The 18808-nt window shown below is 37.3% G+C and overlaps 1 protein-coding gene across 1 annotated transcript in view; it reads left to right on the top strand.

Moving 5' to 3' along the window:
• The window catches only part of SUCLG2 (succinate-CoA ligase GDP-forming subunit beta), a 262823-nt gene that overhangs the window by 52806 nt on the left and 191209 nt on the right, over positions 1-18808 (top strand). Inside the window, exon 2 of the mRNA XM_047778950.1 lies at positions 2516-2657. Within this exon, the coding sequence (XP_047634906.1) occupies positions 2516-2657 (142 nt within the window). The remainder of the gene's footprint in view (positions 1-2515; positions 2658-18808) is intronic.

The raw sequence follows: 18808 nt of genomic DNA, 5'->3' as shown, positions 1-18808 counted from the left end.
TGGTATATATATAATGTTCAATCTTTCCTTTCTTTAGGGGACTTTTACTCAATTTCTTGAACCTGAATTTTTCTTGGCATGTTACATGAAGTGCTATTAAGACTACTAAGTCAGTGAATATGTTCATTTTTGAAATGTGTTTTTCAAATTACTAGTGTTTCATTAAGACCTAAAATTTCATAAGTATGATTAACAAATCATATATGGTTAAAAATTATATATAGTAATTGTAAGCTTTGCTTGTCTGGCTGTTTATTTTTATCTTAGCATTATTTGTTTCTAAAGAAGTGAAGGCAACTTCAATTTTAAAAATATCATTGCCAATATTTATAAGGATAGAACAAAGAGAGAGGTTGGGGCTTGCACATGTTGAAATTTGAATTTTTTACATGTGTATGTAAATTATGCTATGTTTATTTTAGGTCTGAAGGACTTTTCTATTTTTAGAGAAGGTCAGTTTCTGCAAATGAAAACATCTGTATCAGGGGACAAAAAGACAAAAGGCAGGGTTTATGTATTTGGCTACTTACCCGGTAACTTTTGAGTATCTTCTCTGTATGCCAAGCACCCATGGCATTCTTCATTAAGACACAAAAAAGTTGGAGACACACTCTGCCCTTGAGTAGAATTCAATCTAGCTGTGAGGTTCTGGAGTCTCTTTGGAATGCCTTTTGTCCAAAATGCTTCATGAGTGCATTGTAGCTTGGAGATGCCAGAAGAAAAATGCCAGTTTTAAGGATGTATTAGAAGCCCTGAAAGCTAATGGTTCCATGTGGTAGAGCCCTGTGGACCTCAGCTTATGGTTTGTGTGTTACTGCCTTGGACATCCACCCAGGCCCTTGTCCAAAGCCTCTAGGCGGTGTGTCAGGTGATCTTTTGCCAACAGTCTTGTGATCCAGTTGTTGCCTGATATTTTGGTTGGTTATTGCATTAATGGCATCGTCGTACCTCCTGTGAGTAGTGGTTCCTTTGCATCTTGGATTGAAATGAAATTAAGTATATCCATTTCTTTCTTTCTTTCTTTCTTTTTCTTTTAAAAACAAGCCTTATGGATTTGATAGGGAATATGTTGATCTTACTGGATAAAATGCGACGAATATATTTGTTAATATTATTCTGTCCTATGAATATTTTCTTTCAGCACAAATGTGAATTAATTGTTTAGTGCATGTTGGAAAACCTCTTCTGTATGATACTTAAGAAGCAGCGTTACCTTAATACACATGTTGCAGTTTTTTAGAAACAAGTAGTTTAATTAATGGTGAGTCTGTCAGGTTATTTCACTCAATATTGGTATATGAAAGAGATAATCTCATTAAAAACATAATAACTGTACCTAGAGTCCATTAAAAACCACAGCAAAGAAATGGATTACTCTGTGGCCCATTGACCTCAAAGAGTTAAAACAAATTTCCTGAGATATCTTAAAATGATTAATGATGTGTATACAGTTATTAAAATAATACAATGAGGAGTTCCTTTCATGGCTCAGCAGTAATGAACCCAACTAGTATCCATGAGGATGTGGGTTCGATCCCTGACCTTGATCCAGTGTTGTCGTCGGCTTTGGTGTAGGTTGCAGACATGGCTTGGATCCAGAGTTGCTGCGGCTGTGGTGTAGCCTGGCAGTTGTGGCTCCGATTTGACCCCTAGCCCAGGAACTTCCAGCTGCATCAGGTACAGCCCTAAGAAGACCAAAAAAAAAAAAAAAGCAAAAATGAGGTTTATGTACTAGGGGTTGAAATGGGGTAAGATATATAATGTTATATGATAGGGTCCTTAACATCTTTTTGTTGAAGTACCTGTAGATTCATAGGGAGCTGCAAACATAGGGCAGCAGGAGTTCCAGTTGTAGCTCAGGGATGTTGTCTCTGAGGATGTGGGTTTGATCCCTGGCCCTGTTCACTGGGATAAGGATTCGGTGTTGCCACAAGCTGTAGTGTAGGTCACAGATGTGGCTTGGATCCATTGTTGCTGTGGCTGTGGCTGTGGCGTAACCTGCAGCTCCAGTCAATGTGTTTATGCCATAATTCAGAATATGAAGGTAAAGTTAATTTTACTTTAAAATTAAAATTGAAAGCTTTAAATTGTGTCTTCTACCTATTTGTTTAGCTTTTTTGCTTGTTTTTTTCGTTTTCATGGCTGGATCTACAGCATATGGAAGTTCTTGGGCATTGGGTTGAATCAGAGCTTCTGCCTCTGGCCTATACCACAGCCACAGCAACAATGGATCTGAGCCTCATTTGCAACCTATGAGGCAGCATATGGCAATGCCAGATTCTTCACCCATTGAGCGAGTCCAGGGATGGAACCCACATCCTCATGGATACTAGTTGGGTTTGTAACCCACTGAGCCACAATGGGAACTCCTGCTTTTTTTTTTTTTTTTCTTTTGCCTCTAAAATCTGTCTTGCTCTTGCCATTTGAAGGTACCTGTAAGACTGGCCCTATAGTTTGGCTGCTACTTTTCTTGCTGTTAATAAGTTTTCTTATCTCTCTCCCCCATTTCCTCAAGGTGGTTCAATTAACCCCCAGAAGATGGCTGAACCTGCAGGAATACCAGAGCAAGAAACTGATGTCTGACAATGGAGTGAAAGTTCAAAGATTTTTTGTAGCAGACACTGCCAATGAAGCTCTCGAGGCTGCTAAGAGACTAAGTAAGCTAATTCATAACAAGTGAAGTAAGCGTGCCCAAATGCGTGAATTCACAGGTCGTGGTGTCCCCTTCTTTGTGACAGATTATACTAACAGTGACAGGTACAGTGGAGAACTTTGAGTTGCAAGGGCAAAATCCCTAATTAAGAAAACTTTATTCTTTTACAGGAGATAGCTGCATGTGGGGTGTCACTCCATGGTAATTTTTCCAGGTTTCTCCATCACCATTTCACCTAGTTGTCTTTGGTTAAGTGGCTGGGAAAATATGGCTGAAGGGTGGAAGGTGTCATAGAGAAACCCATCACAGGATAAGTCAGATCAGATGGTTGGCATACTTTATTAAGCCTCTTAGAAACTGGGAAAGGTTCCCTCAGAGTGAATGGAGGAGAGAAAGGGAAGAATGTGCATTTTGAAGTCCTACTGACATTGATTCAGTGTTTTGCCCTTTCATTTATCAGCTCTGTAACTTAGCCTTTTCTGTGCCTCAGTTTCCTTGTCTCTAAATCAAGGCTAATGCGTTTACCTCCTAATGCTATTAAGAGGTACTAAGGGAACACTGTTGCATGGTAGATAATCTAACCCATTTCCCTAGTTAAAGATTGGGAAATTAGGACCCAGATCTTGCTATTTTTGAATGAACACTCCTTCTGGTGCCATATAGACTCTCTCATTGTCAGTCTGGACTTGTACCAACCATTAGAAATATAATGTGGGCCACAAAAATATGTTTAAATTTGAGTCACCTTGGAGTTCCTGTCGTGGCACAGCGGAAAAGAATCTGACTAGGAACCATGAGGTTGCGGGTTTGATCTCTGGTCTCACTCAGTAGGTTAAGGATCCCATATGAGCTGTGGTGTAGGTCAAAGATGTGGCTCCGATCTGGCATTGCCGTCGCTGTGGCGTAGGCTGGTATCTGTAGCTCTGATTAGACCTCTGGCCTGGGAACCTCCATATGCCGTAAGGTGCAGCCCTAAAAAGCAAAATAAATGAATGACTAAATAAATAAATAAATAAATGAATAAATTTAAGGCACCTTAATAAAGTAAAAAAGAAACATGTGAATTAAATTTAATACTCTATTTTGTTTGTCCCAGTGTGTCTAAAATATTACCATTTCAAAATGTAATTAATATAAAACAAATGTGATTTATATTTTACATCTCTGAAATATCTCATTTAACACCAGCCACATTTCAGGTGCTCAAAAGACACGTGTCTCATGGATGGCTGCCCTCTTGGATAGTGCAGATGTGGACAGTAGAAGAATGTGCATGTGCATTCTTTGCTTGGAACCTTGGAGAGCAGTTGTTTCCCATTAAAAAATAAACAGTAGAGCATCTGCTCACTGACCTTGCCCAGGCAGCTGTAGCACAGTTTGAGAGCGCAAAATAGAGGCAGGCTCCATATTTCTTTTTTAAATTAATTTTTTTTTTTTTATCTTTTGTCTTTTTAGGTCCACACCCATGGCATATGGAGGTTCCCAAGCTAGGGGTCAAATCGGAGCTACAGCTGCCGGCCTACACCACAGCCACAGCAACACCAGATCTGAGCTGCATCTGCAACCTACCACAGCTCATGGTAGGATCCTCACCCCGCTGAGCAAGGCCAGGGATTGAACCCGAACCCCCATGGATGCCAATCGGGTTCGTGAACCGCTGAGCCACGACGGGAACTCCATGAGACAGGCTCCATATTTGAATATTCAAAATTTTTTTTTTTTTAACGAATAATGAGGTACTTCACCTAGTAATTATTCTTTTATCTCCCTTTCCCAGTTCCCCCAGGTGCTTATATGCCAGATCCTTTCTCTGTCATGTCAGTTGAAATATGTACTTGTTCTTTATTGCAACAAATATTTATTGGCAACTACTTATTTTAGGCACAGTGGATGCAGTTGTGGAAAATGAGTGAGCCCCCTTTCTTCTTTGAACGTACATTTTAGAAAAGAATGAATTTTCAGATGCTAAATGTAGAAACAGAACAATTTGTATGTTAAGAAATGAAAATTTGTTTTATTTTCAAAAACTATCAAAATTGGTTTTTATGCTTAAAAAAATAAAACAGTAAAATTAGACCTACATCTACATGAGAGCTCCTCAGTGAACTGTGGTAATAGACTCAGTAAAGGTTAGTATTCCAACCTCTTCATGTGAAAGGATAATTTTTTTTTTATACTCCTGTGGTTTGAGGATTGGGTAATGAGAGCAAGAAATATAAAGTTCACGTAGGTCTTTGGTCTTTATTTTCCTGATTATTTTCTTAAATGAGCTGACACACTAGTAGTTCAGGTCTAAGGATCCTTCTTAAGGGAATTCTGAAAGCCAGGTGATTACCTCCCATCCCCCTTAAGGTGGAGCACAGGTAAGAGGACTTACTGTTTAGATTTTCATAGAGATTTGGACTTAACTGAACTAATTGGCTTCCTAGTTATGGGTTTATTTTATTAGCATTTATTTAGCTACCACTTTGTGGCTGGGGATTGTATTCTCTGTCAGAAAGGAATTTTGCTCTGGAGGAATTAGCAAGGTGGTGTTTACATACTAAGGCAGAGTGAATGGAGGAGAAGAGATGGACAGTGAAGCAAGCTTAAATAAAAGAAAGTTAAAATTAAAAAATAAAAAATCTGGAGTTCCTTGGTGGCTCAGTGGGTTAAGGATCCAGCGTTGTCACTGATGTGGCACAGGTTCAATCCCTGGCCTGGAAACTTCCTTCCACATGCCGCAGGTGTGGCCAAATTAAAAAAAAAAAAAAGCAAAAACTGAAAATCAACTTAAAGCCATTTTATTTCTTGAGAAGTGGTTTTTAAGGAAAATTAAACTGGATAAAAAAATTGAGAATGATGTGGCTGCATGTGTTTCGTGACCTGGGCATACCTGTGATAATCCTTTAGGTGGGGTGCCCATGGGAAGACCTCCTTCTGACCCTGCTTGGGAGATAACCTTCCTCTCACTCAGAAAGTAGTTTTGATAGAAGGAAGATCTCTGATTTTGGTTGTTGAATAGACAGTTTTGATCAGAGAGAAAATTTATACTATTGGAGGAGGAGATGGTACTAAGTTTAGTTGGTTAAAAATGAAACAAGTTGATAGTAAATATGAAGGGAGTATACACATCACTGAGGTTATTTGGAGAGAACAAAATAGGAAGAATCTGGCAAAACTTGTCACTATAAGATTGACAAAAGCCAAATACACAATTGGAGTTTTACTAGATAGTTTTGAGTTGAAGGTTAAAGCTGATTGCATGTATCTTTCTAACTGTTCCTAAAAATGGGACCTCTGCCTTACAATATTTTGATTGGGAAATATTGCATGAAAGAATAATATGTGTAATGTGCTATATAAGATTTTATTGCTGAGAGCGGCAGCCTATAATTCCATAGGGTTCACTGCTGTCATGATTCAAACACAAACAAATCAGAGACTTGTTAATCAGTATTCTGTACATTATATGTTAGGAGATTTCATAGTCTAATTTACAAAGTTTGTAAATTATTGAAATTATTTGTTTACCTTACTATACTTTATTGGTATTGGGATGTTTGAAATAAAATGACATTTTTATAAATGTTTTGAAAATAAATGTTGATATTAGCCAGGTCTGTGATTCCCATTGTAATTTCTGTGTGATCATCACAGATCCCTTTGTGTTTAAACTCACAATCCTGGTTTTCTCTTTGTCATCCACTTATGGGTGTCTCTGACTTTCCTGGCCCAGCTGGAATTTGTCATCTCTCGGTGGTTGCTCCAAAATTTTATCCCTCTTAGCTCTTACTACTTACCCAGCTGATATACCTCTGTATCATTTTTAATACTTCTTGCGTCTGTCATATTCAGTCATTTGCCTGACATTTTTAGTGCACCATTGTTATTTTGCTAAAGCAAGAAAATAGGCAAGATAAGATTTAAAAATTGCCAAAGTTGTACAGCTAATAATTGACAAAGATGGAATTTCTACTCAGCTAGATTCGATTTAATCTCTTCCCCAAGCATTTTTCCTTTTTGCTAACTTGATGATGATGTTCTTGGGAGATTTTAGTATGTTAGTCAGCATTTTTTAAGATAGGAAATACATATTAATAAAATTAGAAGATTGAATTAAAACTAGATGGGGCAGGTTCTCAGGTTCAATTTATAGAAATTGTGTAATCTGTAGATATTTTCTTAATGATTCATTTTGTTATATCTATTTGGGCAATGCCATGTCTTGCTGTATAGCTATGTAAAGCTTATTAATTTGAACATTTGTTTCAAATGGGTAATTCAAACCTTTTGTTTTTGAAATACTTAATAATGATAAGATATTAAGCAAGATCCTCATTTTGTTGCATAGAAAATGGACTTATGTCTAATTGAGAGAGTAAATTTGTTTTGGCAAATTAAGTTTTTAATGGATAATATTCATTTCTGAAGCAGTTTTTATGCACTACCTTTTGTAATCATGATTTCAGGAAGGAATTATTTCCCTTGCCTATAATTTTCTTAGGAGATTTAATTAATTTTATGAATTTCTCCTATATGGATTGCATTTAATGTATACAGTTAACAGATAATTACAGAATACCTACTGTGTGCATGACTAATTTTTATGTTATCTTTCAGTTAACTTTAAGAAGGAGGGTGTGGAGAAAAGGGAACCCTCTTACACTGTTGATGGAAATGTAAATCGGTGCATTCACTCTGGAAAGCAGTATGGAGGTTCCTCAGAAAACTAAACATAGAGCTGCCGTATGATCATGTGACTTCCACTGCTGGGCATATTCTGGACTAAATTATAATTCAAAAAGATACATGCACCCCTATGTTCATAGCAGCACTATTTACAGTAGCCAAGACATGGAGACAACCTAAATGTCCACTGACAGAGGAGTGGATAAAGTGTGGTACATATATACAGCGGAATATTACTCAGCCATAAAAAGAATGAAATAGTGGCATTTGCAGCAATATGGATGGACCTAGAAATTATCACACTAAGTGAAGTTAGACAGTGAGAGACAAACATCATATCACTTATATGTGGAATCTAAAAGAAAAAGATACGAATGAATTTATTTGCAAAAGAGAAATAGACTTTGAAAAACTTATGGTTTCCAAAAGGGACAGGTAGAGTGGGAGGGTGGGCTGGACTAGGGAATTGGGATGGAAATGTTATAAAAGTAGTTTGTGATGATGGTTACACACTATAAATATAATAAAATTCATTGAATTAAAAAAGTGAATGAAGGCATGTGTGCCTCACATAACTCAAAACGCCTGTTTTAAAGGAGTATGTACATAAAGGCATAGATGAAGCTTATCTAAGACTACCACTTTTTAGTTTTTGTAGCCTCCACAATTTATTGATTATTCCATTCATGTTTATATGAGACTCTCAACATTTGATTAAGCAAGAAGATTGTATTTCAAAACCTCACAGTTTCATTTTTTTTGCCAGTAAAGGAATTGAAAAATGAATGGAGAAATTAATCTTTTTTGAGCTAATGACATGCATCCTAAAATGGAGATAAGGAGCTTTTATTGAACTCAGCTAGCTTTGGATTGCTTTCAGCTACAACATGTTTCCATTTGTCAATATGATAACTTATTCTTTTCGTTTTATATAATCATATCCTAAGGCCTGGTGAATTACTTACACCATTAAAGAATTGTATTTTATATAAAAAGGGAACTGCTGCCCATTGACTACTGATTGGCATTACTATTAATCCTATAGCCAATTAAATACCTCACAAGGCTCCTTGATTGTTGTGGCTTTGTCATATCGCATTATGTGGTTAGGATCTTGCAAAAAGATCTTGTAACCTTTTGTGGAGATGGTAATCATTAGTGTGTTATAATGACAGGCAAGGATATAAATCTTCATTTTTCTACCACATTAGCTGTCTGTTATTTTGAATCGGCAGTCAGGAATGCAAAGAAGCAAGGGTAATGGCAAATGTGGGCCATCAGAGGTTGAAGCAGTGCCTGCTTTCCAGGAATCATGGTGGTGACTCATTCAGAAGGTGTTTATCATTGCTCCTGAGACTTAGTAAACGCTTAATAAATATCATTGTTACTCAGGAAATTTTCATTTGGTCACCTTTATTACTTATGCTCCTTAAAAGAACACCTGAATTGACATTAAAGGCTTTCCATAGCTATGTCTGTAAAGAGTGTCCAATTCTACATATTATATACCCTTTAATAATATTTCCTATTGTATATATATATTGCAAAGAGACCCCCTCCCCTTTATAAAAGGATAAAAGGTTCTTTTCTTCCTGAGTCTCATGTATAATTAGGCTTGTTTGGTCATCTCAGAATTCCTCTGTGCTAGAATTTTTTTTTTTTTTCTGGTCTTTTTGCCATTTCTTGGGCCGCTCCCACGGCATATGGAGGTTCCCAGGCTTGGGGTTGAATTGGAGCTGTGGCCACTGGCCTATGCCAGAGCCACAGCAATGCGGGATCCGAGCCGCGTCTGCAACCTACACCACAGCTCACGGCAATGCTGGATAGTTAACCCACTGAGCAAGGCCAGGGATTGAACCCGCAACCTCATGGTTCCTAGCCAGATTCATTAACCACTGAGCCACTAAGGGAACTCCATAGAATATCTTTTCCTAATTGTGCTGTTCACTGAATAGAAGGGACAGGTGACCCATCAAGTGAAGGGCGAGATCAGGAAGGTTGTGAGATTATGGGCAGGCAACCTTTATGGAAGTGTACTTGGAGCTTCCTGTCAGTTTCCTTAGAAACAAATGAGAACAGGACTTTGAAAGTAGATGCCTCAACTTAATTTCAGCTGTATAATAAGATAAGGATTAATTCTTTTTATATTTTAGCCAATAAAATAATAGCAGTGGAGTTTTACCTTTGGCCTCTTCCCAATGTTCCTGGTGTCATGCTGAGCATTTTGGAAGTATGATTTCATGTAATCCTCATTTAAACCAAAAGGAAAGCTTTCCTTTAGGGGCTGGTTCCAAATATCATCAGATCCTGTGTGTCCATGATTATGTATCCACGGTTACTAATATGATTTCCTTTTGTTTTTTCAGTGTGTAATTAATGGAGTTACTAATTTGTTTTCTAAACCTACCTCATTATGAATGAACAAAGAAATTTTGTGCATGGTATCACTTTCCAGGTCTTTCCTATAAATTATTTGTTCCTGGGATCTTTAACTCACCTAATGTATATTTTGCCAGAGAGTACCTTACGGAGTTGTAAATGTAGGAAAGCTTTGCCTGGGATAACTGTGCAAAAGAGCTAGCTTCTATCCATCTGTCAGGACATACCAGCCTTTTTAAAGAAATCTTAAATATAAAGAGATAAATCTTTTCTGATTATCAAAGGAATATGCTCTTTATTTTGATTTTGGAAAATATAGAAAAGCACAAAGAAGGAAAACTTCCTGTATCCCATTACCCAGAGAGAACCTGCCTTAAGATTAACATCTTTCCATCCATTTTTCTTATGTATTCATTCAGTCAGCAACATTAATTTCTGTGCACATATTTACATAAATGTAATTGAGAGAGTATATGTATTTTTAACATTGGAAAAATACTATGCCAGAGTCTTGTAAGCTACTTTTAAAATTCAACATTATAGCGTGAGCATTACCTAAATATTAAATATGTTTTTCAGAACTATTGTTGTAATAGTTGTATATAGTCCCTGGATTGTCGGTGTTATTTCCTATTGTGACTTATTTAGATTGTCTTTTCCATTTTTGTATGTTAGGGAATGCTAGCTTATGTAGCCCATAAACTGCCTGATTCTCAGTAGATTAATACAATAAAGGCGTTCTTAGTGATGTAAAAGTCCAGTGTGGTGGTCTTGGTCTGCCTCTAACTGGCGACTCACAGATCTGGGCTCCTTCACCATTTCCTTTTGGTCTTTTCAAACATGGCTCTGAAAGATGGACCTGGGGATTGTGTTTGTTCTAGCTATTTAAGAGAGAGAAAGAGCCTGGAGGATTGAGTGTGGAGATTTTATTTACATGGAATGCAGCACTTTGGCCCACATTCTGTTGGCTAAAGTTCATCAGAAGGTCACAGTGAACTGCAAGAAAGACTGGGAAATGTAAGCTCAATGCATGGGTAGGAAAAAGAGGAAATGGGTTTGGTGGTCAAGGTAGCTATTCTGTAGCTCTTAGAATTTGGGGGGAATTTTTCTCTTTGCTTCTTGGCCTGGAATGGACATGGACTATATAGTCAGAACATCATCCCACAGAACATCTACTTGGGTTACCTAAGCCACAATTTACTTGACTATAAAATCAAGCCCAGTAATACATACTTCAAGGAATGATTCACATTTAAAAAAAGACAAATGTGGCACATGCTTTATATAAATGAGGCACTCACCCATTTACCTTAATTCTTTCCTTCCTTCTTTTTTAGTCTTAACAGAGTGAATATTTCAAGCCATTATAAAAGAGATATAACACTATTAAAAACATCAACAACAGATTAAAAAAAAAACAATGCTCAGTGCTTTTGAAGTAAACCCAACTGTATTTAGTGTACAGCTTGTCACATGATGTGATAATGAATATATTACTTGTGTACTCTTGGTTGATGTTTTCTAGGGAGATGGAGGTATATGAAGTCAAAAGTTGCATAATTTTGAAAGAAAATGAAAATCATTCTTTTACTGTAACTGAATAAATATTACCTGAAGAATTATGCTTTTAAGATGCTATGCTAATCCCCGAGGTGGTTATTACAGGAGTTGGTAGTGTTTAACATATGTTCATAAATAGTACTAAGTTCCAATTGAGTTTTTTAGGTTACTTTCAAAAAGTCAGGAAATGAACTGAAAAAATTTAAAAAAAATAGTGCTTGATCTACCTAAGGATGAAAACCAGATGAGTAAACAAGCTACCTTCAATTATGTATCTTTTTCTCCTTTCATTCAACAAGGAACAAGCTAAGGGATTTGTGAATGTAATTTCTCTCAAATTAAATGTGGGCCAAGTATTAGAATTTTTTTTCTTCAGGCTTTTATTTGAGCGAATATACCAGCCACTTCAGTATGGGGGAAAATAAGTAGATGGGATGTGGATAATGGGAAAAATAACCATTATGATAATGGGAAAGTGCTAAAATTTGCTGTGCAAAAATCAAACCATTCCCAGAGTCTTCAGGTGCAACATGTGGTACTGAAAAACAACTCTACATAAATATATGTTTTCTTTATGAATAACCTACATGAGCATCATAAACATGAGAAAATCTCATCCCTTCATCACTTTCCTCTTGCCCAGAATCCCTTACTGGTTTTCCCTGTTTGAAGATTCACAGTGATCAGATTAAGGAAGTTCCCTTTAATTCCTTGTTTACTGAGAGTTTTTAATCATTAATTGGTCTTGAATAGTGCCATGGATTTTCTGCACATGTTTAAAAAATCACCTGGTTTTTCTTTATAGTTTATTAATGTAATGAATTTTGTTGATTAATTTTTAAATGTTAAACCAGGCTTGCATTCTTGGAATGAACCTTCTTGGTCAAGATACCTTATCTTTTATTTATTGTTATTTTGTTTAGAATTTTTGCGTCTATGTTTCTGAAGGCTATTGTTCTCTAGTTTACTTATTTTTGTGATCTATTTCTCTGATTTGCTATTAGGACAGTACTAGCTGCATGAAATGAAAAAATGCTACTACCCCCCACCCCACCCTTTGCTTCCTCCTCTGGCAACCTCCAATGTCTTCTCTGTATCTTCGAGTATGGGTATTTTTTTTAGATTCCATGTATAAGTGAAATCATGCAATATTTATTTCTTTGTCTGAGTTACTTCACTTAGCATAATGACATCAAGGCCCATGCATGTTGTCATAAATGGCAGAATTTCCTTCCTTTTTATGGCTGAATAATACTCTTTTATATTTGTGTGTATGTTTAAATATTCTTTTTTCATCCATCTATGGACAGTTAGGTGTCCGTCTTGGCTGTTGTAAATAATGCAGTAAATGTGGATGTGCATATGCCTTTTCAAGTTAGTATTATCATTTCCTATGGATAAATATCCAAAATTAGAGTTGCTGAATCATATAATTGTTCTATTTTTATACTATTTGATGGACCTCCAAACTGTTTTTCATAGTGACTGCTCCAATTTCCATTCCCACCAGCAGTGCAGATGTTGTCATTATATTGCTATGGTTTTTGCTGTTATGATAACTGGTGTGCTCAACATCTCAGTGTGCATGGGGTGCAGGTAGAGGCTATCATTTAATTTTCAGTGCCTGTTTCTCAGAAAGAGGAAGCACATTACTTATGACATAGTTGTGGGCTGACCTATCCACACAATACTCTTTATATAAGTAAGACATTGTATGTGTTCCCATAAACCAGGACAGGTTTCAAGGTTCATCTGGCACTTAACATTTTCTTAAATGTCTCAAGTATAGATGACCATCCCTATTGTTTTGTCTGGGAAGACTTAGGTACATTTTTTTGTTCCAGAACTATTACTATTATTTTTTTTTGATTTTTATTTTTTTTCCATTATAGCTGGTTTACAGTATTCTGCCAATTTTCCACTGTACATCATGGTGACCCACTTACACATACATGTATATATTCTTTTTTTCTCATATTATCATGCTCCATCATAAGTGACCAGACATAATTTCCAGTGCTACATAGAAGGATCTCATTGTTAATCCATTCCAAAGGCAGTAGTCTGCATCTATTAACCCCAAACACCCCATCCATCCCACTCCCTCCCCCTTGGCAACCACAAGTCTGTTCTCTAAGTCCATGATTTTCTTTTCTGTGGAAAGGTTCATTTGTGCCATATATTAGAGTTCAGATGTAAGTGATATCATATGATATTTGTCTTTCTCTTTCAGACTTAGTTCACTCAGTGTGAGTGTCTCCAGTTCTATCCATGTTGCTGCAAATGGCATTATTCTATTATTAACGGCAATCACTTTTACTCTCACACTGTCTTCATTTAAACAGTGAAGTACATGATCACCTTACTTGAAGAGTAATTTTAAGAATAACTCCTAGATAGCACCAGTCCTGGATATAAAGCCTGTTTTGTTTTAACTTCTGTAGCTAAAAGGCCAAACAACTTTTTATTTGTTCAGCTTCCTTTGATTTATGCAAAGTAGCTTTAGTGGTGGTGGGGAGTGTTACAGGAATTTGATCATGAAGTACTCTTTCATTTGGAAAGAGTGAGATCACTAAAAGTCTCGTATAATTTTCTCTCTGTTTTTTATAAGTTTATATCTGGCTAACATCCCCCCATTAAATCTTTTTTGAACTTTTAATTTAAAAACTGTATAAATGATGGATAAACATAATCTATAGCATTACTACCTTATTGATTTTCACTTTCTGTTTTCAATAATAAAAATCTTTTACAAAGAGCAGGAAGCTATCAGGTTAACAGATTTTCTGGATCACTGGGTGCCATTCAGTTGATATTCAGTAACTTATTTAGAAAATATTGAATATTTGTGCTTGGTGGGAATACAGAGGATAAAGAAATTAACAAGTCATATGCAGAATGCAAAAAATGCTGTGACAGAAATAAGCAAGTGGGTAAAATCATGGAGGACTTAGGATGGTTAGGAAAGTCTTCTCAGAGGAGGTGATTTTAAGCTGATATGTAAGGATGAAAAGGAGCCAATCTTGAGAAGAACTGGGAGCAAGATGCTCTAGGCAGAGGCAGCAGGTGAAGCTGAGATCTGAGATAATGTGTTGGAAATAACTTTGTCAATTTGAGAAACTGGAAGGAGACCAGTGAGGTTGAAAGGCAATGGGATGAGAGGGAGGTGAGAGCTCAGATCATGCAGGGTTTTGTGGCTCAGGTAAGGACTTTATTCTAGGTAAAATGGGAAGCTGCTGAAAGAGTTCTGTAAACCCCATGTCAGGAAGGTATCACCTCAGAAATTCTGGATACCAAACCATCCCCAAACTTTAACGAGTCATTTGTTTGTGCTCAAACATCTGTATATTGGCTGATCCAGGGAGGCCTCACTGGGCTTGGCTCCAAGTTGCTGTCTTTAATCCAGGTCTACTGCATGTGTCTTTCATCCTCCTTGGACCATCAGGCTAGCTGGGGCATTTTCACAGGAAAATGGCCAATAGGCAAGAGACTGAGCCCATCCTCCAGCAGTTATCAAGCCTCTGCTTGCCACACCATCTGCTAAAATCCTACTGACTGAGCCTGAAGACACACAACCGGGGCTTCTGGTGGAAGAAACTGCAGGAGCACATAGCAAAGGGTGTGGATCCAGGGAAGGGTGAAAATGGGGACAGTGATTCATTTGACCACAAGCAGTGACCTGATTTTATTTATTTTATAAAAAGTTCACCAATTGAACTAGAGTGACTATCTTGATTGCCCAGGAACAAGTGATTTCCTAGGCTGTCCATCTTTCAGTGCTAAAGCAAGAAGGTCCCAGATAAAGTGGGATGAGTTCGTTGCTCTATGACTATGGATTGTCCTACAGTGAGTTGATTGACTGGGCTCTAGGAGAAGTAGGAAAGAGGTAAGCTGTTAAGATTATCTAAGTGACAGAAGATTGTGGTTAGATAATGAGGGTGATGGAGGAGCTGAGGAGAAATGAGTGTCTTAGGGATATATTTTAGAGGCAGAGCTCATGAGTTTGATGATATATGGGATGTGATGGATAAAGAAAGTAGGTGGGGATGTGTTAGATCTATTGAATATTCTGTTTGCTGGAGTATGATGGTCTGAGTTACCTAAAGAGTACGATAACAAATTTTAATAATTATTGCAAGATTATGGCAACAAACTAGTACTTGAAAATACATTCTGTATTATAGGCACCCAGTATTGTATTTCTCCTGGAAACCACACCAGCAGAATCAGTGGAGCGAGCAAATGTGGAGATTGCTATGTATAGATCCAGTCCCATAATAATATAAACAAACTATCAGGAAAATGATTGGCACTGGCCAATGGAATCTTCCTAAGTAGTCTGCATTTGCTACCCCAACTCACCATAGCACTTTGCTTCTATAGTGAGCAAGCAAACCATGGCCATTGGAGGATGAATGTGTTCTCTTCATTTTGATTTGTTGAGGCCTCAACCTGTCTTGATTTATGGTCTATATTTACATCATAACACTGTCTTGGTTGACATTGTGCTTGGTGTGGTAGAAAGAATGTTTGAACAGGAATCAAAAGGTGTGAATTTTAGTTGTGGCTTTCATATTCACCATTTTCTCTTATTTTGTAGGGAGGGGAACATTAAATATGATTGTGATTAGACACTGCCACTTCCTTTTCCCCACCTGTCTAGTTTGACATGCTGACTGAGGAGGCATACCTATTCCCCAGAACATTCAGAGACGCTGGATGAATTAACATAGAATTAATACCAGTTTACATGTGGGCATTGCCACTGAATGCCTTCGTGATCCTGAAATAACTTTCTTAGCATATTTGGACTTAGTTTGTCCTGTATGAGCTGGGAATTCCAATTTAAAGATGTTGTGAGGATGACATGAGAGATGGTATATGAAGATACTCTGTGAGGTCCTATTGACAATACTGCTTCCTTTTCCATCAAGACAATCACGTTCTAGGCCTGAATTCATATTGGCCTCACTTTTTTTTTTTTTTGTCGCTGTGCTTATACCCTTACATGTGGTGGTAATGAACACATATTTTTGGAAGGCATGGCAGATAAAGTTATAATAGTTCCTGATTCTTCTGCTTACCTCTCTGGACTGTTAGCTGCCTCTATGAAGCCAGACCTCCTGAATTTTTCTTACAATTTTCTGAGATGAGATCTTACACAAGTTACTTACTTCTCTGTGCCTTAGTTTCCCCATCTAAAGACTAATAATATTTCTTATATCAGAGACTTGCTGAGTCTCCTCCTTAAGGTAGTTGTAATAACTCATGTTAACATTGCATGGAAATTATAATTGTTCAGTGAGTGTTAGCTCCTATATTATTATTGCTACTGCTATTTTTAGGTAAGTTTCTTGCTGAATTTACTTGATTTGTAGACCTATGAGTGAGATAGAACTATCTGGTTATGTAGAAAAGTGAAAAGTCTGTGTCATCATGAACTCTAAGGGGGTACTTTGATATAGATTTCCATTATTTATTTTTTGGTGATTTTCCATTGGTGAGTATACCCCATTTGATGAGTTTAATGGGTTGTATAAAAGGGTTTTGGTCATCTAAAATGCAGTCTTTTTGAATCTTAGTCCATGCAAATCTAATTTTGTTTTCCATTGTCCTGTATTGTCCAGAATCTATTTCAGCTTTTGCTGCACTCTAGCCAGCACACCCCTCTGCTCTTTTTAAGTTTCTCTTTATTTGTCTTAGCTTTTTTATAGGTTCTGTTTGTGCTCTTGATTTATTAAATCTCTAAGATCATCCTTTCTCTGGGATGGGAGGAAAGGCTTCTCAACAGACATCCTGGGAGATCTAAAACAGCCCCAGGGGTATACTTCATGTTCAGTTCATTCTAGCAGCTGATGAGAGATCAATAAATGCACAGCACTCATGTGTATTATGTGCTTTTCCTGGAAAACAGATTTGTATTCAATGAGCTAAATAGAAGAAGAGGCATTTTTCAGTTGGCATGCCTCTATAACTATAAATAACTGTAAATGATTCTAGAATTTTTTTTCTTTAAAAAAGAGAAAATTCTTTTTTAATATGTAAACTCTTGGGCAGTTTGGTTTCTTTTTCCTTTTGGAAAGATGTGAAACTTTGAAGGACAGAGTAATTTTATGAATACTTAACACTGAAAAAAATGAAATGAATAACAAAACTCTGTCTAGTTTCTCAAAGGCCACAGCAGCTTTGAGATGGCAATGGAACTTGTCATTGTCCTCATGTGCTAGAATATGTAGTGGGGCATGAGGAAAAGAACACAATACAAATGTTTTAAAATTATGCTTTTCATAGATTTTTCAGTATGTTATAGTTTATTCTTCACATAACATGGGGTATGGACAAGACAGGAATTATTTCTCTTTCTCCAGTGAGGAAACAGTCTCAGAGAACTCAAGGAACTTGATCAAGGACTCACAGTAGCCCACCTCCAGCATTTGTAGGACCTGATAGAAACCCACATCCCATATGTTCAAAATACAGAGTTAAAATCAAGTTAAAAGTCTATCCAGGAGTTCCCGTCGTGGCGCAGTGGATAACGAATCCGACTAGGAACCATGAGGTTGCGGGTTCGGTCCCTGCCCTTGCTCAGTGGGTTAACGATCCGGTGTTGCCGTGAGCTGTGGTGTAGGTTGCAGACGCGGCTCGGATCCCGCGTTGCTGTGGCTCTGGCGTAGGCCGGTGGCTACAGCTCCGATTCAACCCCTAGCCTGGGAACCTCCATATGCCGCGGGAGCGGCCCAAGAAATAGCAACAACAACAACAACAACAAAGACAAAAGACAAAAAAAAGAAAAAAAGTCTATCCAATAAACTAACATATGTCCACAGTGGAAGTAAAAAAATTCTTACCTAGACAAACGTACTTTCATAATAACCTGAACGCTTGGCTTTAATTTCATATTCCTGAACTTTCTGGAGTTCTGTGAAACCATGTGTAGCATGGAGATTACCACCCCTTGATCTCTGGTTCCTCTTTTCACCCCAGCTCCATCCAGTATTGTAAAGTGCCTCATGTGCATTCATACCCAGATCCATCCACCTTTCCTGCAAATAGCCACCCCTTCAGCCTGAGAGTGTACGTGGGGTTACCATGTTCTTCTTTTGAAAGGCCAAATCTTGCAAAGAAGCCCATATTGGGCTGTTTGGGCACACACGTCAAGGGGGTAGATTCCTTATCCCATCCTATTATTGAGTCTGAATGGAGACTAATAGTGGGGTGTCCAGTATACACATTGAATTCAAATGAATTGGCCACTTCAAACACATTATTAGTTAATTTAGAGGAAAACAAAGTTTCATCCTTTATTCAGTATGCATGTATTATGTGCAGGTACTTAGGACTGGAAATGTAGCTGTGAATAAGACATCTTTTGGGAAGAGCTTTAAATTCTAGTGAGAGGAGACAAAAAAATAACATGTAAATTACAAAATAATGTCTGAAAGTTATCGATGACATGAAGAAAATAAAGGAAGATAATGAGCTAGTGATCCAAGGAGAGGGGAGGGAAAGAATTGATGGTCAAGGAAGGCTTCTCTGTGGATGTGA

This window comes from Phacochoerus africanus, chromosome 1 (assembly GCF_016906955.1).
Source record: "Phacochoerus africanus isolate WHEZ1 chromosome 1, ROS_Pafr_v1, whole genome shotgun sequence".
Classification (NCBI taxonomy): domain Eukaryota; kingdom Metazoa; phylum Chordata; class Mammalia; order Artiodactyla; family Suidae; genus Phacochoerus; species Phacochoerus africanus.
Note: the sequence above shows the minus strand (reverse complement) of the source record. Positions and strands in the feature narration are given on the sequence as shown.